This window comes from Varanus komodoensis, unplaced genomic scaffold, assembly GCF_004798865.1.
Source record: "Varanus komodoensis strain SLA01 unplaced genomic scaffold, ASM479886v1 scaffold29_3, whole genome shotgun sequence".
Lineage (NCBI taxonomy): Eukaryota > Metazoa > Chordata > Lepidosauria > Squamata > Varanidae > Varanus > Varanus komodoensis.
The window spans coordinates 799,973-823,377 of NW_025335760.1; the positions used below are offsets into that span (position 1 = coordinate 799,973).

At 59.6% G+C, this 23,405-nt stretch overlaps 3 protein-coding genes across 4 annotated transcripts in view; 1 reads left to right on the forward strand and 2 right to left on the reverse strand.

Annotated features, from left to right (window-relative positions):
• Positions 1 to 2,238: 2,238 nt before the first annotated feature.
• Positions 2,239 to 8,257, forward strand: ADAD2 (adenosine deaminase domain containing 2). Its single transcript, XM_044435440.1, has 11 exons — positions 2,239 to 2,353; positions 2,783 to 2,848; positions 3,142 to 3,228; positions 3,359 to 3,403; positions 4,518 to 4,643; positions 5,395 to 5,545; positions 5,963 to 6,127; positions 6,263 to 6,477; positions 6,880 to 7,114; positions 7,888 to 8,017; positions 8,147 to 8,257. Exons 1-11 carry the CDS (start codon positions 2,239 to 2,241, stop codon positions 8,255 to 8,257), a joined length of 1,446 nt encoding a protein of 481 aa, XP_044291375.1.
• A 3,375-nt stretch (positions 8,258 to 11,632) lies between these two features.
• LOC123026175 (ras-related protein ORAB-1-like) lies at positions 11,633 to 15,035 on the reverse strand. Of its 2 annotated transcripts, XM_044435483.1 has the most exons (6): positions 15,013 to 15,035; positions 14,650 to 14,722; positions 13,739 to 13,834; positions 13,077 to 13,172; positions 12,356 to 12,487; positions 11,633 to 11,854 (listed from the first exon to the last, which is right to left on the reverse strand). In XM_044435483.1, exons 1-6 carry the CDS (start codon positions 15,033 to 15,035, stop codon positions 11,633 to 11,635), a joined length of 642 nt encoding a protein of 213 aa, XP_044291418.1. The 2 variants fall into 2 exon arrangements, with proteins under 2 accessions (XP_044291418.1, XP_044291419.1); XM_044435484.1 differs by lacking the exons at positions 12,356 to 12,487; positions 13,077 to 13,172.
• A 3,771-nt stretch (positions 15,036 to 18,806) lies between these two features.
• The window catches only part of LOC123026146 (calcineurin B homologous protein 2-like), a 12,226-nt gene continuing 7,627 nt past the window's right edge, over positions 18,807 to 23,405 (reverse strand). Inside the window, exons 2-8 of the mRNA XM_044435441.1 lie at positions 22,769 to 22,841; positions 22,398 to 22,472; positions 22,097 to 22,177; positions 21,139 to 21,248; positions 20,460 to 20,521; positions 19,829 to 19,951; positions 18,807 to 19,587 (exon numbers count right to left, since the gene is read on the reverse strand). Of these exons, the coding sequence (XP_044291376.1) occupies positions 19,534 to 19,587; positions 19,829 to 19,951; positions 20,460 to 20,521; positions 21,139 to 21,248; positions 22,097 to 22,177; positions 22,398 to 22,472; positions 22,769 to 22,841 (578 nt within the window). The 3' untranslated portion in view covers positions 18,807 to 19,533. The remainder of the gene's footprint in view (positions 19,588 to 19,828; positions 19,952 to 20,459; positions 20,522 to 21,138; positions 21,249 to 22,096; positions 22,178 to 22,397; positions 22,473 to 22,768; positions 22,842 to 23,405) is intronic.

The window sequence follows — 23,405 nt, forward strand, 5'->3', positions numbered from 1 at the left end:
ATTAGGGTTAGGGGTGTGCACCAGGGTAGGGTTAGGGTTAGGAAAATGAGGTGTGCTGGCACGATTCTGCTGGTTGGAATGTGTTCAGCATGGGCAGAAATGATGAGCTGCGCAGAAAAAGCTACTCAAGGAGGGCTTTTTCAAAATCACCCTATTTCCAATGGTATTTCAGAACTACATTAGGGTTAGGGGTGTGCACCAGGGTAGGGTTAGGTTTAGGAAAACGAGGTGCCCTGGCACGATTCTGATGGTTGGAAGGTGTTTGGAATGGGCAGAAATGATGAGCTTTGCAGAAAAAGATACTCAAGGAAGGCATTTTCAAAATCGCCCACTTTTCAATGGAACTTTACCCCTATATTAGGGTTAGGGGTGTGCACTAGGGTAGGGTTAGGGTTAGGAAAACGAGGTGTCCTGGCACGATTCTGATGGTTGGAATTTGTTTAGAATGGGCAGAAATGATGAGCTGCGCAGAAAAAGCTACTCAAAGAGGGCTTTTTCAAAATCACCCTATTTCCAATGGTATTTCAGAACTACATTAGGGTTAGGGGTGTGCACCAGGGTAGGGTTAGGTTTAGGAAAACGAGGTGTCCTGGCACGATTCTGATGGTTGGAAGGTGTTTGGAATGGGCAGAAATGATGAGCTTTGCAGAAAAAGATACTCAAGGAAGGCATTTTCAAAATCGCCCACTTTTCAATGGAACTTTACCCCTATATTAGGGTTAGGGGTGTGCACCAGGGTAGGGTTAGGGTTAGGAAAACGAGGTGTCCTGGCACGATTCTGATGGTTGGAATTTGTTTAGAATGGGCAGAAATGATGAGCTGCGCAGAAAAAGCTACTCAAAGAGGGCTTTTTCAAAATCACTCTCTTTTCAATGGAACTTTACCCCTATATTAGGGTTAGGGGTGTGCGCCAGGGTAGGGTTAGGGTTAGGAAAACGAGGTGCCCTGGCACGATTCTGATGGTTGGAATGCGTTTAGAATGGGAAGAAATGATGAGCTGCGCAGAAAAAGCTACTCAAGGAGGGCTTTTTCAAAATCACCGTATTTCCAATGGTATTTCAGACCTATATTAGGGTTAGGGGTGTGCACCAGGGTAGGGTTAGGGTTAGGAAAACGAGGTGTCCTGGCACGATTCTGATGGTTGGAATGTTTTTAGAATGGGCAGAAATGATGAGCTTTGCTGAAAAAGATACTCAAGGAAGGCATTTTCAAAATCGCTCACTTTTCAATGGAACTTTACCCCTATATTAGGGTTAGGGGTGTGCGCCAGGGTAGGGTTATGGTTAGGAAAACGAGGTGTCCTGGCACGAATCTGATGGTTGGAATGCGTTTAGAATGGGCAGAAATGATGAGCTGCGCAGAAAAAGCTACTCAAGGAAGGTCTTTTCAAAATTGCCCTCTTTGCAATGGAAGTTTACCCCTACATTAGGGTTAGGGGTGTGCGCCAATGTAGGGTTAGGATTAGGAAAACGAGGTGTCCTGGCAGGTTTTAAATGGCTGGAATGTGTTTAGAATGGGCAGAAATGATGAGCTGCGCAGAAAAAGCTACTCAATGAGGGTTTTTCAAAATCACCCTATTTCCAATGGTATTTCAGCCCTATATTAGGGTTAGAGGTGTGTACCAGGGTAGGGTTAGGGTTAGGAAAACGAGGTGTCCTGGCAGGATTTTGATGGCTGGAATGCGTTTAGAATGGGCAGAAATGATGAGCTGTGCAGAAAAAGCTACTCAAGGAGGGCTTTTTCAAAATCACCCTCTTTTCAATGGTATTTCAGCCCTATATTAGGGTTAGGGGTGTGCACCAGGGTAGGGTTAGGGTTAGGAAAACGAGGTGTCCTGGCACGAATCTGATGGTTGGAATGTGTTTAGAATGGGCAGAAATGATGAGCTGCGCAGAAAATCTACTCAAGGAAGGACTTTTCAAAATCACCCTCTTTTCAATGGAACTTTACCCCTATGTTAGGGTGAGGGCTGTGTGCCAGGGTAGGGTTAGGGTTAGGAAAACGAGGTGTCCTGGCAGGATTTTCATGGTTGGAGTGTGTTTAGAATGGGCAGAAATGGTGAGCGACCCTTGGAAAGGTCTGCCTCGTGAGACAGTGCAGGGGAGCTGGTACTTCTCGTGATTTGGGATTCGTAATTAACAGGCATCATTTGACGGCTGATTCTCCTTTGGGGCAGTTGAACCGTGGTCCGTCTTCCTCCTTTCCTGAAAGATGTTGGGTGGAGAAGACGCAGCGAGAATGAATTGCCGGACGGCAAAAGCAGCATCGAGTCCAGGAAGCCTGCCTCCCCCTCCTTGGAAGGACGAGCCGTCGCTCTCTGCCGCCTGCACCTCCAAGGATGCACGAGAAAAGGGTCAGTGGTCAGGAGTTGGATCGGGCTGCGCAAGGGACTTGTTATGTGTGCTAATGTCACAGACTCTCAGCCCAGCCTACCTTACAGGGTTGTTGTTCAGGTGAAAAGGTTGAGTGCCGGAGAATGATGTAAGCCACTTTGAGTTCTTTGTAAGAAAAAAGGCAGGGTATAAATCTAATCAATAATGAATAAATAATCACTGGATGCGTCTGAAGCAGGATGCGCCTGAATTTTTATGACATATTTCAATGGGCAAAGTTCTCAAGTTGCATTTCACAAGAAAATCGCAGCCAAAGGATGATCTGCTTCTTTGAAATCGGTGATGCTGGCACGGCTTTCTTGGCCCCTGAAATGGCAAAGATGCCTAAACAACTGCCAGATTTACCGCAGCATAATTCTTGCGCTGCAATGAACGTGTCTGTCTTCAAGGAGCTCCTTGCCAGAACTGGACAGACGATGCTTGTGACCAGCAAGAGGAGGCGTTCCAAGAGAAACGTGAGTCTTGCGAACCCTGCGAAACTCCCCTCGGCCCTTGCAGCCCTGTTTGTTTCCCATTCCACAGACCTGGGAAGAGACTCCCGGCACTCTGATTTCTGGAATAACGCGTTGTGTCGCTTACCAACTTGGACAGATCTTGGAAGGGGTGGGTGGTCTTTTGGTCACTCCTTCAGGCCTGAGGTCACGCTACCAATGTCAGGAACGTGGGTGTCTCCTCTGAGGTTGCAACGCTAAACAGAAGGCACTTGGCACATGATCAGAGGTACTTGTGGCACTCTCTGTTTTCCTAGGCCAGGACCCGGCGCTGAAGGGAGATTCTGGAGTTGAGTGCGGCCTGGAGGAGACGAACAGTACTTTCTCACCCAGACGTGAGCTTGGTGGGTAGGCCCAGTGAGCAGGCGGCCCTGGCTGGGCTGGCACATTGCTGACAGATTAGGGCAGGGCAGCCGGGCCTCTGTGCCTCTCTCCTTACATCAACGAGCCGGGATTTCCCTTTGCCTCTTCCAGGTGTGCCGACTCTCGCGATTCCTTCTGCGAAACCTCTGTCTGCCAGTAAGAAGCGAGACCTGGGAAACCACGTGTTCTTTCCCTCGGGGCCGTGCATGCACGGGGTCTTTCTCTGGGGTCTGTCTTTTCGTGAAGGCCTCCCTACTTGCAAGCGGGTCGGGACGGCGCACCTGTGCATGCCCCGCTCTTGGCGCTGCGTCCCACACTGGGAGGGTGGTGGCGGCTTCCCGTGTCCCTGGGAGCTCCGTGTCTGTCCATGTGCAGAACCACGGACTCATCTGGGCCTGGTAAAGGGGCTTCCCCTGTTCCTGTGCATTGTGCACCTCTCCAAATGCGCCAAGAGAAGCTGCACTGCGCACCTGAGTCTCAATTGTCCCGCTTCCAAGATGAGGTTTTTTGGCAAAGTGGTCATGTAGGAGAGAGGAGGGGGCAGGAGGGGGCAGAGAAGGGACACGTCTCTGACCCTGGGAATCACGTGGAACCCTCCTCCTTTTTCTGGGTTTTTCACCAGCTGTCGCCCCTGTGTTTTCACCGCTGCACCCATAAGGACTAAAGAGCTTGCCTTTATTTTTAAAAAAAGTACTCCATGGAGGTCCATTTCCAGCTTTTATGGAATCGCCTGCATAGCCGCTAAGTGACATAGAAACACAGAAACAGAGCGAGTCAGAAGGGGCCTCCCGGGCCATCCAGTCTGACCTCCGGCACCAGCCGGCTCCGCTCACGACACGCCCACCATGTGCACGTCCAGCCTATCTTTGAACACCTCACCGATGGGGCCCCAACGATCCCTCGTGGAAGCCATTTCCATGCCCTCGGGGTCCTGTCAGGAAGTGCTTCCTGGCATCCAAACTGAACCTTGGCTCCCTGAGCTTTGCTCCATTGGGGTGCATCCTGCCTTCCTCTGCAGGGTAGAACAGGCCTCTCCCCACCTCCGTGTGATGCCCCCTCATGTACCTGCATGTCACCAACAGATCCTATGGACAGGGAAGAGACCTGAACCAGCGGCGTTGCCCAGTCAGCCACACGGGGCTGACCAGTAGCCGTGCTGGAGAGCTGCCCTGCACTCTGATCTGCCCTTCTGCCCCTCCGAGGGGCAAGAGGTGGGCCTGGGGGACTGGCTGGGCAGCTCTCGCAGGGGCCCTTCCTCTCTTCTCCGCAGGGCACGAGCTCACGCACCAGCAGCGCTGCGCCGCCATCATCAGTGGCATGTGTGACGTGCTCTTTGCGGAAGAGCTGGGCTGCCGGGGCTGCCTGGGCAGCGTGGCCGCCTTCATCCTGGAGAGGGGTGAGCGCTCGCCGTCTCCCTCTTGCAGCTTTGCCCAGGGGGCCGCTTGGAAATCGTCCCGGGGCAATGAGAAAAATTCCTGGAGGAGGAGGCAGTTTGCCGCTTGACCCATCCTGGAGGAGAGCAGTCCTCCCGGTTTGCTCCCAGTTCGATCCTGCCCCTCCCAGTTCAGCGGCTGCGTGCCACTGGGAGCAGCAACGGAGGAGCTGCTCCGTGCCGGGGCGACCTCGGAAAGGGAGGTTGGGGACGGAGGCATCCGGGAGGCTGTGAGGACCCTCAATCTGAGCAAGGAAATGCAGGGTAGAGTCGACCGGGAAATGCAGCCAGTCGAACTCCTGCACGAACTCCTGCAGTGACCCTTGTGGCTTGGGGTTTGTTTGTTTATTTAAAATATTTATACCCCGCCCTATACACAAAAGCATGACAAAAATCAAAGCAAACCGTCCAACAATTAGCAATAACCAAAATGTGCATAAAACCCACAATAACATTTCACAAATGAAAACAAAATCACAACAGGAGCAGACTCAAAGTGCGACTGTGAATAGTTAAGACCAGCTTTAAATTCCTGACATTTAAGATGGTGGGCAAACGAGGAGGAGTTGAGTGGCGTGGCGTGGCGTGGAGTGGCGTGGTTATGCCGGCGCTGGGTGCTGCGCGGGGGCCGCCCGACCTGCCCCCCGCCACCTGGGCGCTTCGCCTGCCGCACTCCGGCCCGCGCGGTCCAGCGGCACCTCTCCTGTCCCCGCAGAGCTAGCGGCCGGCCCGAGCACCGGCCAGGAGACCTACGAGCTGGTGGCGCTGGGCACGGGCGAGGCCTGCTACGAGGGCTGGGCCGAGTTCCGCGGCCGGAGAGTCCACGACATGCATGGGCTGGTGGTGGCCCGCAGGGCGCTGCTGAGGTAGGCTCCCGGCCCTTTGGAGGCGCCCGCCGGGCTCGCTGCCTTGGGGGAGGCAGAGCCGGAAGGGGCGAGTGGGCCGGGGTCCGGCTCGCCTGGGAACTCTGCGCGCGTCTTGCTCCAGACTGCAGAGGCGGGAGATCTGTTGGGCTTACCGAGGGGCAAGAGGGAGTCGCTCTGCGTGCGCACAGAGGCGTTCCTTCGGTGTGCTCCCCAGGCCACCTGGGGGAGCTGTGTTGCGGCCTCCGGTGTCGCCGCTGCCGCCCATGGCTTTTGGTCATGCCTGCTGGCGGTCCCGGCATCCTCTTGGCTTAGACGGCTCCGTGGGGCTTTCCGGCCCCCCGCAGGGCAGCCTGGGGGGCGCCCGCCCAGAGTCCTGTGCCGGCCACACGCCGAGCTGCACCCCCCCCCCCCCCGCAGGTACTTGTACAAGCAGCTGCTGCTGCACTGCAGCCGGGATCCCGTCGCCCTCGAGAAGTGCATCTTCTGCCCGGCGGACGATGGCACTCGCCTCGTGCTGAAGCCGCGGCACTACCTGCATCTCTACCTGAGCCAAACCCCCAGCGGAGCTGCGGAGAAGGCCAGGTGAGCGCCCCCTGGGGCGAGGGCAGCCGCGGCCTGGCCACCGAGCCTCCTCCCCGGGCAAGCCCGGTCGCACCACGCTCCGGCCCGCCGTCCTCCGCCCGGGCTGAACCCCCCCCCCGGCCCTCTCGCCCGCAGGAGCGTGTTGCCGCAGCCGGGCCCCTCCGCCGGGCTCCACGTCCACGTGAACGGCGAGCTCAGGCCTGCCGCGCTCTGCCGGCCCAGCGTCCTCGCCGCCCGCGTCTCCTGTGCCTCCGGCAGCGACAAGCTCACCCGCTGGAGCGTCCTGGGGGTCCAGGGCGCCCTGCTCAGCCACTTCATGCACCCCGTGCGCGTCACCAGCATCGTCCTGGGTGCGTCGCCCCGGCCGTCCCCCGGGGCCCGCTCTCCCCCCCAGTGTCTCCAGGCCACACAGAGACGGGCACCGCCAGGCCTGTGTGGGGAGGGGGCTGGCCTGGCCCAGCCCCGAGGGTCCTTGATGGGGGCCGAGAGCCCGGGGGTGCTGTGCTGAGTTCGGCTGCTGTGCCGGGCTCTGAGGAAGCGCGCAGGGGTCCGGTGGGGAGGGGAGGGGAGGGGAGGGTCCCCAGGAAGGCCGCCCTCCAGCGAGAGCAGAGCCTCCCCCAGCAATGGAGCTGAGCCGGGCGCCCCGGCACCTTCCTCCCAGGCAGGCTGGGAGCCCTGGCCGAGGGGCCGGGCCTGTGCTGCCTGCTCACACGTGCCCCCTCTCCCCCCCCCCCCTTGCCTGGTGCCTCCAGCGGATCCCCGCCACGACCGCGCCAGCCTGCCCTGGGTCATCAACGAGCGAGCGCCGTGGGGCCCCCCGGAGGGGCTGCCGGAGCCCTACGGCCAGCAGCCGGTGTACCTCTTCGAGGGGCCGCGTGTGGCCCCCCTGGCCGTGCCGCCGGAGTGGCGCTCCTGGAGCATTAACTGGTGCGGCGGAGACGAGACGCTGGAGCTCGTGGAGGCCTCGGTCGGGAAGGCCGTGCGGGAGTGAGTCTGGGCTTCGCCGCCCCTGCTAGCAAATCCCACAGCGCCCGTCAGAGCCAAACCGGTTTTGCAGACCGGGCCTTGGGTGCGGTTTCTGCTAAGAAAAGACCCACACGGTCCTTGCGGTGGGGGGGGGCGGCAGCCCCTGAGAAGGCAGGAGAGGTGCGGGCATTTGGCTTCCTGCTGAGGGTACCCCACAAGCGGGGCGCGTTTAATAGCCTGGGGCCACATTCTGTGTTGGGCCTGTCGGCTTGGCGGCAGGGGCCTGGGGAGGGCAGCCCTCCCGCAAGCACGCAGCCTCCCCCCCGGGGGCTTTTCCCCACCAGCACCTTCCACTTCTCTAAGCTTTCAAAATGCCGGCGGGACCAACTTCTGTACGCTGTACTTCCCTTTTAAGGACTGTTTCCCTCCTGTGCTACAGGTAAGGGGAAGCAAAGCAACCTTGTCCTTCGGTTGCGTTTTCAGCCGCTGGGTGTAAAGTGTGCGCTCGCCTTCGGCAGCCGCTTGCCCCCTCGCCGGGCTGGATCGCGGCTCCCGGTCCGCCCAGCAAGCCTTCTGGCTGGGGAGGGTGGATGGTGGGGTGCAGCCCAGCAGAGAGGGGGGGCCGGGGCGGCTGGCCCGCAGAGTGAGGGTGCCCGGGCAAGAACTGGGCAGCTTCCGCCGATTTTTCAGCTTGCGGCCCTTCCCGGTACGGCGGCCGAATCGCGCTGCGGTGCCTCGCTTGACAGGCCCCCTGCTTGTGGTGTGGCTCACGGCCTGCTTCCTACCCCTTCCAGCATCTGCCAGTCGGGCAGCCAGTTCTGCCCTAGCCGGCTCTGCAAGGCCGCGATGCTGCAATGCTTCCGGAAGGTGGCCCGGGAGATGAGGACGGACCTGCTGGCGCTGCCCACGTACCACGAGGCCAAGGTGACCCCCCCCCCGATTGGCCTCGCTGCCCTTCCTCGGCCTCCGCCACGGGCCGGGTGGCAGCGCCCGCGGCGTGGCTGTGTGGGGCAGCCGCCCCCTTGACCGGCTCCCTCTCCCTCCCACCGCTAGGTCCACGCCGAGCCCTATCAGAGCGCCAAGCGCCAGCTCTACTCCCAGCTGAGCAAGCGGGACTTGGGCCGATGGCCCAGAAAGCACCTGGTGGACATCTTCGCCAGCTAACCTGGCCGCATCTTGGTCGGGGCTGCCTGCCTGCCTGCCTGCCTGCTGAAGGCCTCCGTGTCAGCTGAGGGGCGGACGTGGGCAAGACGACCCCTTGAACCAAGCAGAGAGGGCCCAGAATGCATTGCAGCAAGAGCAGTGCATTCTGGGGTGGTATTCCTACGGGGGATCTTTCCTATGCAGCAATGGGAAGGAAGGGGGCGCGGTTCAGGCCTGATGTTTTGAATGTTCGAATGTACTTTTGCATGCGGCTGGCGCAGCTTCCTTCCCCTGCGTGCCTGCTGTGTGGCCGCCTTCAGGTGTAAAAATAAGCTGGTTCATTGTTATGGAAACAAGATTGTGAGCATTGTGAGCCGTGAGGTTAGAGCCCATTTTCAGTGAAGTGTGTTGTTGCTTCCGTGAGCGCTAAACTGTGGGCCATTTTAACTACGGTTTGTTGGAACAAGCCCACTTCAATCCATGGGTTGTGAATGTCGCTTGTTTCAAGAAAGTACAGTGAGGAGGACCTGCAGTTTGGGGTTCTGATGCAGTGCTGAGCCGAATCCCAAATGGGAATAACTTTTGCTCTCCGGCAGCTGCCCTGGAAGAGGAGGAAGAGCTCAAGCCCAAGGCTCACAGGTTTATTTCTGTGGTTGGAAGGCAGTGGATGGTCGTGCGCGCACCTGTTGTGGTTTGCACTAGGCTGGTGCAGCACTGGGTCCTCGCACAGGGTGTACTAGGAGCACCCAGCTCTTCTCCGTGTGGTGTGTTTTTGGAGGGGACTTAAGAGTTCACCGTGCTGGTTTTGCTTGAAAACGTTTGTTTGGCTGCTGGCCTTCTAGAACAATCTTTGCTATTAAAGAAACATTGACCTTAGAACTGGCCTGTGCTTTTTGCGTGAGGAGTTGTCGGTTGTCGGACCGTCCGCCCCGCTCAGCTGCTTGCGCTTGCCTTTCGCTTTGGGTTCAGGAAGCACCCAGACCAAGGTGGGAGGAGGAGATGGTGGTTTATTGAAGACGCGTGACGGGGGGCGGGGGGATCAGAGTGGCGGAGGAGCCCGGGGACGGGACCCTCGGCTGCACGGCCTTTTAGAACATACAGTCAGTCCCAAAATGCGTAGTTCTGGAAAATCCAAAGTGCCGTTCGAAAACAGAAGTGCCGTTCAAAATTCTAGTCATGCAAAAGTGGAATTATGTTTGGGTTGTTGGGTGATGTGAAAAGGGGCTGCTTCTCCCCCGCTGGCTGAGGCGTCCCCCGTCCCTTCCCCTGCCTCGCGGCTCTCCGCGGACGGTTCGCCAGGGTTTCAAAAGCGGAGGCCCACCTTCTGCACAGGTGAAGCCAGGTGAGGCCGGGAAATTCCCCACAGGAGTTTTGTCTCTGTGCTCTGTCCGGCCCCAGAGAAAAAGGCCTCTTGCAAGCAGTCGGTTGCGCTGTGAAGACAACACCCTGGCACGATGCTTCTGAGTTTCAGAAAGAGTTTGGATTTGCCACTGGAATGATAATCACACACAAAGCTCAGGGAAGCACCTGTGGGCATTAAGAGCTGCTTCCCGAGGCCCCGATTCCCTCCGGATCGAATGTCTCTGTCTCCTTACATCTTGCAGGGCAAAAGTCAGCCGTGGCCTGGGGACTGGCCTTCAGCCCCACGGAGCGCGCTCTCCCCTCTCACAGGGCCCGCGTGGCGTAGAGGGCTGAGTGCTGGACTGGGGCTTGGGCGATCCGGGTTCGAGTCCCCGCTCAGCCATGGAGCCCTGGGTGACTTACGGCCAGTCACTGCTTCTCAGTCTAACCTACCTCACCGGGCTGTTGTGAGGATAAAATGGAGAGGAGGCGAACCTTGTAAGCCCCTTGGCTTCCTTGCAAGAGGCAGGAAAGTGGGGAATACAGGTAAAATAATAACTGAAGAGCTCCCAGATTCTCTCAGAAAGCTCTTCTGTGCCTCTCAAGTGGAAGAAAGGCTCTCGGCAGCAGGGCCTCGTTGCCCATCGCTCCAGCCCTCTTGCTTGTGGGCCCGAGAGCCCATTTTATTTCCCAACCCATTCCAGGAAACCCAGTTTTTAGTCTCTGTTCTGGGCAGAGCCTACTTCCAGGTTTTGCACTGTGGGCACATAAACACCACCTGCAAAAGAGGAAATAAGCGGAGGGGGGGCTGGTGCATTGCAGAACTGTCCCCCGATGACACCTGCGCACAGTTGCGTATTATAATTCAGTACCATTTTTAGTTATGGGTGTCCTACTTAACAAATGCACCATATGTATTGGCATTTTTGTATATTTGTGTGTTCGGGTCTAATGCACAACATAAACTCACTGACTGACACAGTGCCGCTTCAGGGGTCGAAGGCACCAGCTTTTTAGGCCTTAGCAGGTGCTGACGGAGCAAGATTTGCGCCCCTGCGGCCCCAACTGCGGTTGCTGTCAGTTTCCCTCTCACAGGCCGTGCATCCCTCGCTCCAAATACAGTTTTGGGAGCGTCCCTGTGACTCTTGGGGTCCTCCAAGGGCAACATTCCGCTGCATTAGCAACGTCAAGTTACCAGTTCTGAGCTTTTTTGCTCCTCTGTGTAGGCGGCTGGCTGTCGCGGTTCATGTCTACGTGACGAAAGGTGCTTGCATGTGCCGGTGTGTTACACTGGCATGTGCTACGCGTGCAAACGAGATTTGCACGCCGCCATCCAATTCTGCATTGCCCCGCTAAAAGCCCTTGCCTGCACCGAGGGTTTAAGGGGGCGTAGCAGCTGCTTCCCTCCCCTCTGAGGTCTGGAGCTCTTTGGCGGTGGTCGGCCGGAGAGGCGAGCAGAAGGGGAGGACGGTGGGGCTGCCTCGGACCCCTCGCTTCGCCGAGGCGCAACAGATCCGTTGGCCGCTGCCTCTTGCGGCACAAGGCCAGTGACAGACTGGAGTGCCGCAGAGCCAGAGAGCAGCAAAAGGTTTGGGGGTGGAGAGAAGAGGGGAAAGCCGTATCCTCTGGATCGGTCAAAGAGCCTTCCGCAGTGGGAAGAGGGCTGGACATAGTTGGCAAGGAGCTGGGGAGGATTAGTCCGCGACACGAGACCTGGAGCGCATGCACCCGGTGGTGGACATGTCTGTTTCAGAGCCTGCAGTGGGTGGGTGAAGGGCAGGCCCAGAAGAACCGGGCGACAGGGAACCGGGCTGGAAGCGGGGTTGATGGAGCTCGTCCGAAGGATGCCGGCCGGATCAGAACGGGCACTGCACTCCTGGGCCAGGAAAACGGCGAGAAGCAAGCACAGGCTGGCCAGGGTGGATCCCCGGCAGAAGTTCTCCGCGCATGCCAGGTCTCCCGCAAAACGCGGGGATGCCGCGAGGGGAGACGGTCCGTCCGGTCCCCGACGGCCCCGGCGCACGCCCCGAACCTCCACGCCACGCCGCGGGTCTCTTAGCAGCAGCCCCCGCCGCCGTCTTCCCCCTGGCCAGATCCTTCTTGCCTCAGGGGGCCGCTCTGGATGTGCAGGCTGGACTTGTGGCTGTCGTTCTGGGTCGGGCCGCTGCTCACACGGTTCTTGATCTCCGCCGCCATGGTGAGGAAGGCCTGCTCCACGTTGGTGGCGGTCTTGGCGCTGGTCTCCAGGAAGGGCACCCCGAGGGAGTCTGCGTATTCCTGCACCCCGAGAGAGGACGGTGAAGCCGCAGTGAACGACAAGGCGTGCAGCAGCCGTTGCTTTTTTAAGGCCGAGGGAGGGACAGCCCTGCATTGCACAGTCGCGCGGCCACGAGTCGGGGAAGCGGGGGAGCATGTGAGAATGGAGGTTTCTGCAGGGTCCTTGCTGCTTCTGGAGGGCTGGCGCCGGAGGACGTTTGGAAGTCGTTCCGATTCGCACTTGGACGCTGCTCCCCGGCTTTCCCGCCAGTACGGGGGGAGCTGGGCTGGCCGCGTCTCCGGGGCAGAAGAGCAGCCCCGGAGAAAGGCTTTGGGGACAGGGAGGGGAAAGCCCGGCTCTGCCCTGGGGCCGTGTGTCCTGGCCATGCCCCGCTGCCCCTGCCCTGCCCCGAAGTGCCCCATGGGGCCCCATGCCCTCCTGCCCTCCGGGGTGGGATGCTGGTGATGCTCCGGGGCCGCGGGAGGGGCCCCAGTGGCCCGCTGGGGGCCGCCCGTCCCCACCTTGGCCGTGGCGTAATCCACCGCCTTCTTGCTGGCCAGGTCGCTCTTGTTGCCCACGATGAGCTTGTTCACGTTCTCGCTGGCGTAGCGATTTATCTCCTCCAGCCAGAGATGCAGGTTGTTGAAGGAGTCCTGGAATGGACAAGGGGGAGCGGGGGGAGGGGCAGAGGGGCACCAGACAGATGGGGCGGGGGCCAAGCTGTCATGCCCCCACCCTTGCAGACGCTCCCTTTCCCCTAACTACATGTGTCTCCCCGGCCACCACCTCCCCCTCCATCTATCGGTCTCCTGCAAAAGCAAGAACGAGGAATGAGGAGACAGAGACCCCCCCCCCCGCAAAGCTGCTGCTTTCCCCCCTTTGCTCTCCTGTGCAGAGGTTTCCTGGGAAATACGGGACAGGAGCCTTCATCTAAGAATTTCTATCAGCCCCCCAATTCCCTGGGCGTATTTGCAAGGCTGCTTTGCCCTCCCCGTCGGGCCGGCCCCTGGGCTGCAGCCTCGAGCTTCCTGCCGGGGCCACTGATGCCTGTAGGAGGCTCAGCGCGCGGAGGCGAGGGGCCCGCTCCGGGGGCGCGCCTTCAGGGTCTGCGGAAGCCCCTTTGAGGCCCCCCGGGCGTCTCGCGGCCACCTCCCGGCGGGCGTCCTTCACTGGCACCCCTGCTCGGCGCCCTGGGGGGCGGTGGGGGGTTCCTTTTCTCCACGCGGCTTCTGCTCGCCTCACCTGGTCCGTGACATCATACACGACGATGATGCCGTGCGCACCTCGGTAGTAGCTGGACGTGATGGTTCGGAAGCGCTCCTGCCCGGCCGTGTCCCACTGTGGGGCCAAGAAAAGCGCTGTGAGGCTCAGCACGGCCCCTGGGGGCAGAATCGGGCTCGCAGCTCAGCCTCCGGGCACTTCAGCAGGAGACGCCCGCGTGAAGGGGAAATGCCTCCTGCTGGGAAGGATCCGGCCGATCTTCCTAGGCAGTGCTACCCTTCCCCTGCATCAAACGCATCAAAACAGGGGAGAGCCACCCGGTGCCACGGAATGGGTGGACAGGGAGCGGCTTCCCCCTGCCTTCAGCTGAATTTCCAATTGCTGGTCTGTTTTTTATAGTTTTTACCGTGCAACGCAAAGCAGAGGGGTGCCGCCACACAATTGGGCAGCATCCATAAATAAACAATAAAAATTAATCCCTAACTGCATCATTAAAGAAGAAAGAAAAAGGCACAAAACTTCCTTGGCATTATAGGTGGCTTATCAATACACGTATGAATAAATAAAACAGCAACATTGCAATTTTGGAATAAACTGTTAAAGGATCCTTAGTGCGCTGACGTGGGCAGGAAGAGCCTCCAGGAGGCGCAGTTGTCGGTCTCCAGCTCCGCGGAATGACTCACAATCTGCAGCTTGATGGTCCTGCCCTCCAGCTCGATGGTTCGGATCTTGAAGTCGACTCCGATGGTGCTGATGTAGCTGTCCGTGTAGGTGTCGTCCTGGGGAAGGGGAAGGGGAAGCAAGGGGTGTGCCGTCAAGCGGAGGACCCCTGCCCGTGTGGGGATGCCGTGGGGAGAGATCGGGGGCCCTCTGTGAAAATCGCGAGATGCCCACTGCCCTCTTGTCGCCGAGCCCAAGACCCCGTGCTGTTTCCTGCAGCTTCCCGTTCTTCCTGGGGCTGCCCTGAGCGCCCTGCGAGTCTCGGCTAAGCCACGCGTGGTCCCAGAGGGCAGGGCTGCGAGTCGCCGCAGAGACACGCATGGGAGGGTTTGTCGGGCTGCTCACCGGAGGCTGCCCTTTGGACAGCCATGCCGGCCCGTAGCGGCCCACCCGGGAACTGGCTGGCTGGACAGCCCTCGGAGAAGGGGTGGGTGGCGTCACTGGGCGTGCGGCCCAGAGCCCCCTGGTCCCTTCCAGCTCTGCCGTTCTGCGATTCCAGGATTCTGCAGCCCCTCGGAAGGCCGCTCAGGGGTGGCTGCCCTGCAGTGGTGAGTTCAGTTTTGCTCCATGCAGAGCAATTCTCCCGCTGGTCTGCCTGACCCTGACTCTGACCCTGACCCTGACCCTGACCCAGGCAGGGTGAGAGAGAGAGAGAGGAACACCTTCCTCCCGCTTCATGGGTGCCCCTCCGTGGTGTCTCCCCGACACGCCCTGTTGCTAAACAGGCCCTTCCTCGAAGGGGGGCTACTACAGCTCTTTGCAGCCCCCCTGCTCTGCACGCATCTGACGTGGTCCTCTCATGGCTGGGACCTGCATGCTTCCCCGCCGCCCCGAGAAGGGGCACATGCGCCCGGAGGCTTCCAGCCGCACTTACTGCAAAACGGAGCAGGAGGCACGACTTCCCAACCCCGGAATCGCCGATCAGCAGCAGCTTAAACAGGTAGTCGCTGTCGGGGAGGAAGGGAAGGGAAGGGAAGGGAAGGGAAGGGAAGGGAAGGGAAGGGAAGGGAAGGGAAGGGAAACACGCCTGGATGAGCGACGGAGCAGCTTGCCTGGAAGGGCTGTGGGCTCAAGCATTCTGGGGGAGGCACGGAAGGCGAGTGCCCACGGCTCGGGTCGCCTGGGCGTGTGTGGGGTCTCCACCTGGGGGCAGCCGGCCCCTCAGGCCCACTTGCACGGGCTTGCACTCCCCAGTGCCCCCTTCCCAGGGGGGCGCGCCCTCCCCCTCGGTACTCACTATTCAGGGCTGATGGTGGACATGTTAGCGGGCAGCTAGCCTGCAGGGGCAGAAGGTGGCGGTGTGGGTGGGGGTTGCAGGTTCCCGGAGCCAGTCTGTCTTTCGGGGAAATACGAACGAGGGTAGCACCCGCCCTCTGCAAACGGAGAGATGCATTCAGGAAGGGAGGGAAGCCCCGGAACAGCCCTTCCGGAGTTCCAGAAGGATGGAATGGCTGAGTGGGAGATCCTTAAAACCAGCTCGCCAACTTTCCTGCTCTGATTTTTTCCGGTGTTTGTCACAGGCCTTGAGTTGGTCTTGCTGCAAATCCAGTGAGCATATAGATCTTCCTGGCTGGGTTGCCTGGCCGGCAAACTAATCTGAGAATATTTTTTCTAGTGCTCAGCTACACTCATGAGCTCATGCCCTCGAGTTGCTTTTGGATGCGCAGGGCTTTGGCAGTGATGAGGGAAAGGCGCTCTGCACATGTGCAGAAGCTTCTTCATCTTTTCTTTGCATCGTCTGACATCAGCCCCCTTGATGGAGGCCAGAGACCTGGGCCTGCAACGCTTCCTGCCCTAGCGAACCTTTCATTTCCCGCGGACTGGTCTCGCGGGGGTGTCACTATCGTGGCTTCCCCCAGAGGATGCTGGAAATCGTGGCTTGGTGCTCACAACTCTCCTCCTGTGGAGGTCCTTATTTAGTTATTTCTCAATATAATTCTATTTGTCCTGCAGGGAGCTCAGGGGCTCAAGAGGGGGCCGAACTCAGATCTCCTGAGTCCCAGTCCAACACGCTAACTGCTCTCCCGGCCCCTGCCCAAGCAGAGGGGAAACAACCGCTCTTGCTCAATGCGGTGGTGTTTTTGTGGGACTCTGGTATTTTTGTAGCTACAGGCTGGCAGCCGCTTTACGTGTTCGGAGCGATGCTTTCCGTCACGCCAGGCATGCGGCCGCTTGCTAAAATGCTGTGCAGGGATGACGGTGCCAGAATCCGGCCTCCCACACTGGCTTGGGAAATTAAGCCCGGCGTGTTTTCCGTTCATCCACAGTCCACGGAGCAGACTAACCGCACCGTGAGCGGGGCGGAGAGGCAACGTCCCTCCGTCTTGGATGCTGGGGCTGGGGTCGCATCCGCAATGGCATGTCGGTCACACGAGGGTCTTTCCACTTGGGGGGTGAACTGGGCAGAGGAATGTTAAATGTTCGGAAATGGGAGCAGTGCGCATGCGGTATGGCCGAAGACGGATCTGCGGAAAGATGCTCGGCCTCTGATCCCAGCCCAGCCCTTCAAGCCGGTCCCATCCCTAGTTGCCAAGGCGACCACCGTGCTTAAAGTAACTTTGCTCAGCAGAACTTGCTCCCGGCCGTCCTGGGTGCTCGCCGCTCCCTGGTCCCCTCCCTGACCCTTCCGCATTATCTTCTCTGGGAACCAAGGAGCCCCCCTCCCCTTCTTGACCCCTCCCCGGCTTGCCCTCCCCTCCTTGTTCCTGTTCCCGCTTAGGATGGGGAGGGGGATCATGCTGGAAAGCGAGCGGCTGTACCTGGCTTGCGCTGGGGTTTTCCGGGTCGGGGCAGGTGCGAGCCGCTCTGGGGTGCCTGGCCGTGCGCGGCGAGCGGATGGGCGGCTCTCCGTCCCCGGGGACCGTGGGAAGCCCGGTTTCCCTCCGAGGGGCGCACCGGGGAGCGAGGAAAGGGTGGACGGAAGCTCCGAGCAGGCAGCGCAGCGGAGGGGCCGCGACCCTGCCCAGCCGGCATCGAGGGCCGCAGTCGCGAAGCCGCCCGCCGGCGCCGGGCTGACCCCGAGCGGCAGGTCCCGCTGGGGGGAAGGAACAAAGGCGCCCGCCCGCCGCGCAGCAGCGGCCCGGCGCCCTCGCAGCGCTCCTGCCTTGCAGCAGAGATGCTCCCGGCTGGCGGCTCTGCCATTGGCCAGCTGCTGGGGTGACGTCATCCGACGGTGCAGAGGCTGGCGGGGGGGGGGGGCCGCTGGGCCCCCTTGGGTGGGGGGGGGGGATCCCTGCAGAAGAAACGGGGAGGGCGGCCAGGCCAGCAGCTCGCACGGAAGGGGCGGGGTGGCGCGCGGCAGGCAAACGCTGGCGCATCGGGAAAGCGCTTGACGGCAGCCGCGCAGGGCGGGAGCGCAGGAGCCAGGGCGGGCCTGGGGGCGGGGGGGGCTCTTCGACAGTCCTGGTCCCCAGCACGGGCCCAGGGAGTGGCAGGCGGCCGACTCTGCCAGCGGAGCCCGGAGCGGGTCCACCTCCTCTGCGTGCTGCCTCCCACTCTTTCCGCCGGGAGTGCGGCAAGCGCTGGGCACAGATGGTCGCAGGGCCCTGAATCTGCTTCGCCCGCAGATGGTGCCAGGCTGACATCCTGGCTGGAAAGCTGGCGGAGCGGCTGGGCCGGTCGGCACCAGGGACGTTGGCCCAGGCACCCGGGGTCCGGCTCAGGAAAAGGCGCTGGCTGTGTGTGACGGGCACGCGGAGTTCCGTGGCTTTAGGTCCATGACAGTTTGGCCACGGAGATGTGACTTGGGGCGACGCGGGCTTTCTCCACCTTTGTCCCAAGCCGGATTCAGCTGCCGCGGCTGAAGCCCTCCCAGAGCACCAAGGGTGGACTCTCGGCCAACGGCTGCTGATGCTGCCGGAGAAATGCATCCTGCAGCTTTCCAGAAAGGCTGGAGCAACACTCTGGCACCTTTGCCGCGCAAGGAAGCAGGCCCTTGCCTGACGCAGGGAAGCGTGCCCAGATTTGCTGGCTCCTCGTGCATCTGCTGTGCCGCTCCTTCAGAGCCAGGCGCCCGCACCCTGGCAGGATTTGGGCTGAAAGCCGAGCTTGTGCAGTCTGCTGTCTGCCCCGCCTCCCAGGCTCCCCTGGCCTCGCGGAGGGTGAAGGAATGGGGCCTGTGGCAAAGACGGGGTCAGGATCCGGCAAGGCAAGGCAAGGCAAGGCGGGATCCGAGGCCCAGGCAGAAACAAGCAAGCGTCAAGACAGGAGATGTTGCGGGACTCGGAGCAGGAACACACAGACGCCACCACGGCCTCCTGTGCCTGGGGAGCTCTGGGGAGCAGTTTGTTGCCCTGGTCCTCCCCCCGTGAGCATCTACAGATTTGATCCCAATCTTGCAAGCACTTGAGAGGAGGACCGGGCTGCCTTCTCTACCAGGCCACCAGGGGGAGCTGCGCTGTGCTGGCATCCTGTACGGTTTGCTCCACAGCGACTTCACCAAAAGAAACACACACCTTTATCGGACGGCTTGTCTGTTACTGCCCTTTTCTCAGCACGGGAAGCAAAGCGGCCGCTGCAGCCCTGCGGCTCGTCGGTTATTTTCTTTTCCCCGCTTAAAAACACTTCACTGAGCCCGATCCAAAGGCCTGGGCATGAATCCTGAAAGAGGGGCTTGCATAATGAGTTGTGGCGCATGGGCACTCTGGGGGTGGCGGGGGGGAGAGGCGAGGCGGGAAACCATCAACGCCAGGCGTGGGGGGGAGCCGTGGCCCTGTGGCGGGCCCTGCGCCGAACGCGGAAGGCCCGAGGGCCGCTCTGGGCAGCATCTCCCACAAAAGGAATCGGCTGCGCATACACGAAAGGTCCTTTGCTGCCAGAGAGCCCCCCCACCCCCAGGGTCCCAACTGCCAGCAAGGGCAGAAGCCTGGGATGAAGGATAAATAAGGCAGAGGGGAGCTTTTGTTGCTCTTCCCTGCGAAAGCCTCAGAGGAGTATTTAAAATGAGTGGTAACTTTGTGGCTATGTTCTAGGGATTTATAGTGAGGGGAACTATGATCGAGGAGAGCAAGTCACGAGGTCCTGAAGCATCGATTCAAACCTGTGTTCTTTTTTAATGTCACTTTGGAGGCGCACTGCCATGAATCGGCCCTAGACGAGGCCCTTTCCTTCGACGCTGGGTTGGGGCACCATTGCATTTCGCTGCCCGCGTCTCTTTTGAAAGGCCAAGTGGTGCAAGCCAGTTGAGAAGCGAGGACGGCTAGCCTCTGGGGCCCGCAAACGCATCAGCGCCCTCCCTCCCTCCCTCCCTCCCTCCAGGGGGACATGGGCTTCCCCAAAGAAGCAGCCGCGGTGTACCCCCACTGTATTCCTAAGACTTTTCACACCCAAGTCCTCTCTTCACGGCCGGAGTTCTGATATCCTGCCTCTGCATATATAAAATGGGGAAGAGAGACTCTTTGTGCTCTTGGCCTCCGTTAAAAAATTCTAGCTTGCTCAGCATTTTAGTACACAAAATGGGAAGCTGGCCATTGTGCAAAAAAATGATCAAATCACAGGCCCATTTCTGGCTGAAATACAGCCATGAAGCAGCCTCTGGACAGGGCAGAGGTAACTGGAGACAGTAGCCGGTCAGCAAACCCAGGCAGGATCCTCATCAGGCAGAAATCCTGGCTAAAGAGAAGCCTTCTTGAAGCCGGTCCCTTCGATGTCTCGGGAACAGCGGTGAGATCTACCCAGAGCCATTCACTTTGCAGCTGGCAAAGCCCGCAGGTTTGTTCATCTCTGATCGGAGGTGGTGGATTCTCTGGTCCTCAACCGATCATTTGAGAATCCGGAGGCTCATCTTTTGTTCAATGTTCAACTTTTCCACAGACTGCAAAACAAAGCAGGGAAGGAGAGTGTTAAAAAGCACGTTCCTTGGTGTTTCAAGTCCTAGAACTACTTTTCAGGGCCGCTACGCAACTTGAGAAGAAGAGGTTACTTCCCTGAGCTAAGTGACTGGCGTCCACCGCAGACGGTGGGTCGGTGGTTTCGGCTCCTGGCATTAAATGCCCCCCACCCCCATGAGCCTGCGTTTCTCGTAGTGCCACAGGAGTGTTCTCAAGCAGCCGGACCTTCGCAAACTCCTCGAAGGAGATGGCGCCGTCTCCGTCTCTGTCGGCCTCCTGGATGGTTCGGTCCGTGATGCATTCCAGTTGCTCGTCCGTCACCTGGAGCCCGAGCATCATCCTCAGCAGCTGGTTGGGGAACAAGGGAGCAGAGAGGCTGGCGATTCAGACAGGCTGGGAGGTGACAGGCAGGTGCATCATGCCAGCCTCTGATTGCTCTCCTCTTGGTGAAGGCATCTCTCATGCTAGATTCTGATGCTAGACCAGAAAAACATACACTTTTCCTGCCTCCTTGGGCAGGTCTCTTGCATGGCCTCCAACGGCACCCATCCTGGGTCTAATCGGAACCTCAGAGGTCAAACTCGGAGGCCTACTTTCCCTACCAAGGCTTTCTTGCCTGGCAAAACTAGAGAAAGGAGAGTGTTTCTCCTTTTGCCCCAGTAATGAAGGCTCTCCTGCTCCGATCGGAGGCTGAGAGGGAAGGATTTCCCTGGCAGAGGAGGAGATAGCCCGGAGCTCAAGAGCGGCTCTTACAAAACAAAATGCGCTGGTCAGGCACAGGGCTCGTTTTCACGGCTCATTTCGGCTTCTCTCCACTCCCACCGTCTTTCCAAAGGGCTGCATGCACAGGAGTTACCTGGAGCATCTCGCCTCGCGAAATCTTGCCGTCCTTGTCTTGATCGTATAACTGAAAAGCGACTGAGCAGAAAGACACGGAGGTGTGTCGGTACTCATGCGGGAGCGCAGAACCTCAGCCCCTGGGTCCCGATCCCCAGAAGGCCCCACGCCCGACACCTGGCCTCACGCCCTTTCCATTCCTGGTGGTCCACCCAAGCTTTCCTTCTGCCGCAAAGCCAAAACGCCTCTCCTGCGGCTTCATCACTGGCTGGAAGCTGAGACATGGGGGCGTTTCTGCTATTTTTGACCCCACACCATTGGCTATTATCCCCACCCTCCCCAGGAAAGGGCCCTGGGAGCTTCCCCAGAATGGCTTTGGCCTGCTGGCTAAGCAAGTTCTGCCCTCGTGCTGTGCTTTCCATGTGGCCCCAGGCCCAACAGCCACACAAAAATCTGCATGTGCAGCCATTTAAGCAACAAGGAAGACGGATGTTCTCCTCTCTCTCTCTCTCTCTCTCTCTCTCTCTCTCTCTCTCTCTCTCTGATGTTTCCATCTTCATACAGCAAAGCTGGGACACTTGGCACTCAGTTCTCATTTAAAAGCAAAGCCAAGTTTCTAGCCCTTATGGCTACAAGGGGTGCCGCCTCCCACCCCGGTGCTCTTTTCCCCCCACCCCACCCTGCTGCTCTTGACTCACACTTCAGCTTGCTAAGCCGGCTGTTTATGCTGTTTGAGCTGACCGGACCCTCCACCGGCCGGAAGTGGGCCAGCACGCGGGCAAACGTTCGGAAGTCGGTGGTCTCTCTCCTAGGGAGGAAGAAGACGATGCTTCCCAGCACCATACCCTTCCAGGGAGGCCCGTGGGGAATCAAGGACAGAATCCTCGTTAGCATTTCCCAGGGACGGTGCAGGGGGCAGGCCGGAAACGGGGTGCCGTGTTCCCTGCCGGGGCTCTGGGCAGCTGCCACTCGCTCCTGCCCTCCCCTTTCCAGCAAGGCCCAAGGTGGGCCGAGCTCCCCCACCCCTTCAGGAGCCTTCGCATCCGGGAGGCGAGGAGAGTAGCCCCTGCACACCAGCCCAGCGGCCACTTCCACGGGAGAAGCACCGTCGCCGGAACCGACCGAAGGCAGCATCTGACACGCTGCGAAAATGCACTTGTGGAAGATGCAAATGGGGAGGGTGGCAGAGCCAGTGGCCCCGGGATGCGTCACCAAGGGCTGCAGCCCGTTCTCAGCTCCCTGCTTCTCCGCTTGTCCAGAAGAGTCTCCCCAGTTCTGGCGAAGTGGAGACAGGCGGGGCGGAAGGGCCATGCGTCAGGTCTGGGGCTCTTCTGGCACCGAGCAGCCATTGCCGGAACCCAGCTGGGACAGAACCCTCCAGGTGGAAGCAGACCGCAGAAAAGCCGAGCAGCTTTGCTCTCCGCACAGACTGTTGGCGGCGAAAGAAACCTCTCTTTGTCCTCCCAGTTCAGAAAAACAGCCCAGCTGCCTCTAAACAAGGCGCTGTTCAGAGCCTCTCTCTAGTGGGCCACTGGCCTTTCAAACCCTTCTCAGCCACTGAGCTCCGATTTCGCTGTGGCAGCAGAACCAGGGGAGAGCAAGCACAGCGCTTAACTCCTGTGTGGGGGCGAAGTGTCTGCACGAAACTGTACAAACCCATCCGGGAAGAAAGCATCGATGATCCGGTCTCCGATGGGGTTTACTGCAAGCTCCCCGAGCCCCTGGAGGTCCTCTTTGCTGCAGAGAAAGCGCGCGAGTGTCGCTTTAAGGAAATCTCGATTTGCAGCCGTTTGAGCAAGACATGTTTGGGATTCTTTTTGAAAACAAACAAGTACAACTTTTCTGCTCATAGCGAGTATCGAAAGTGGCTAAAGGAGCATGCAGGGGGGAGAGAAACATCCACACTCTTCAATGAGTATGTGGGTTTGTCATAGCAGGAAAAAGTCATGGGCATTACTCTCGTTTCGGTGAGATGTTCCACGAAACGGCTAGCCCACTCTTTGGCACAAAGCTGGGTGGGGTGGCTGATCCCCTGGAAGGAAAGAACACGATCCAGGGTGAGCTGGACAGGCTGAAGTGCTGGGCTGGAAACCACAGAACGGCATTTAGCAGGGGCAAATGCCAAGATCCGCACCAAGGAAGAAGGGGGGAAAGCACCGTCACGAGAGGGCGGATTCCAGGCCCAGCAAGGCTACTCGTGCGAAGGCGCTTGGAAGTGTGGCTCAGGCGCGGAATGGGAGACACCAGTGCCGCGAGGGGGAAGACGCCGTCTCGGGCTGGCAGACTGCCCTCCCCGCTCCCTCCCGCTCACCTGAGACAGCCACTCACCTGAGAAAGCCCTTCTCATCCCTGTCCAGGGCCTGGAACCGCTGGTACAGCCCCGCGAGGTTTGCTTGGGAGACTGCGGGTGCGACAGAAAGGGAGCGCCTTAATGATTAACCACAGCAAGGACTGAGTGCACTGTGACCTGGGATGAGTGCATCGAAAAGAAAACGCTGGCAGCGGCTCACATCCCCCCGAATTAATAGGTAAGCTCTCTGTCAATGGGAAGGCAGGCAGAGCGGGCCTCAGGCGGCCAGCCGGGGCCTCGGAGGAGCCAGGCGGGAGGGTCCAGGCCTCTCTGGTGCACCTCCTGCCCATTGTCTCGGATCATGGCCTTCTGCCTGTTCTCTCTTCGCAACAGCCCTGCAAGGTGGGCTGGGCTGCCATTCAGGGCCTCGTCCAAAGGGGCCCAGTGGGTCCAGAAGCTGCTCCCCCAGCCCCAGCCCAGCAGTCCCCCCCCCGGGAGGCCACACCGGCTCTCCCAGGACCACGCTGCCCGGGCCTGGACACGCCCTTGGCGCAGGCCGCCTTAAGGCGAGGGGACCTCTAGCTAGCCCGTGCGCCCAATCCAGCCGCGGCAGCGCAGCGCAGCCCCTCGGGGGCTCGCGAGGGCAAAGGCAGAAGCCCAGAGCGGGGGGGGGGG

What these genes read in the sequence shown, in the direction of transcription:
- ADAD2 (XM_044435440.1), top strand. Translation starts at nt 2,239, where the DNA reads ATGAATTGCCGGACGGCAAAAGCAGCATCGAGTCCAGGAAGCCTGCCT. An exon ending in GCCCGCAGGGCGCTGCTGAG is followed by an intron (nt 5,546 to 5,962) that starts GTAGGCTCCCGG and finishes CCCCCCCCGCAG; the next exon opens with GTACTTGTACAAGCAGCTGC. An exon ending in CGTCACCAGCATCGTCCTGG is followed by an intron (nt 6,478 to 6,879) that starts GTGCGTCGCCCC and finishes TGGTGCCTCCAG; the next exon opens with CGGATCCCCGCCACGACCGC.
- LOC123026175 (XM_044435483.1), bottom strand. Translation starts at nt 15,035, where the DNA reads ATGTCCACCATCAGCCCTGAATA. An exon ending in TCCACCATCAGCCCTGAATA is followed by an intron (nt 14,723 to 15,012) that starts GTGAGTACCGAG and finishes CCTCCCCGACAG; the next exon opens with CGACTACCTGTTTAAGCTGC. An exon ending in TGGATTACGCCACGGCCAAG is followed by an intron (nt 11,855 to 12,355) that starts GTGGGGACGGGC and finishes CTCGGGGTGCAG; the next exon opens with GAATACGCAGACTCCCTCGG.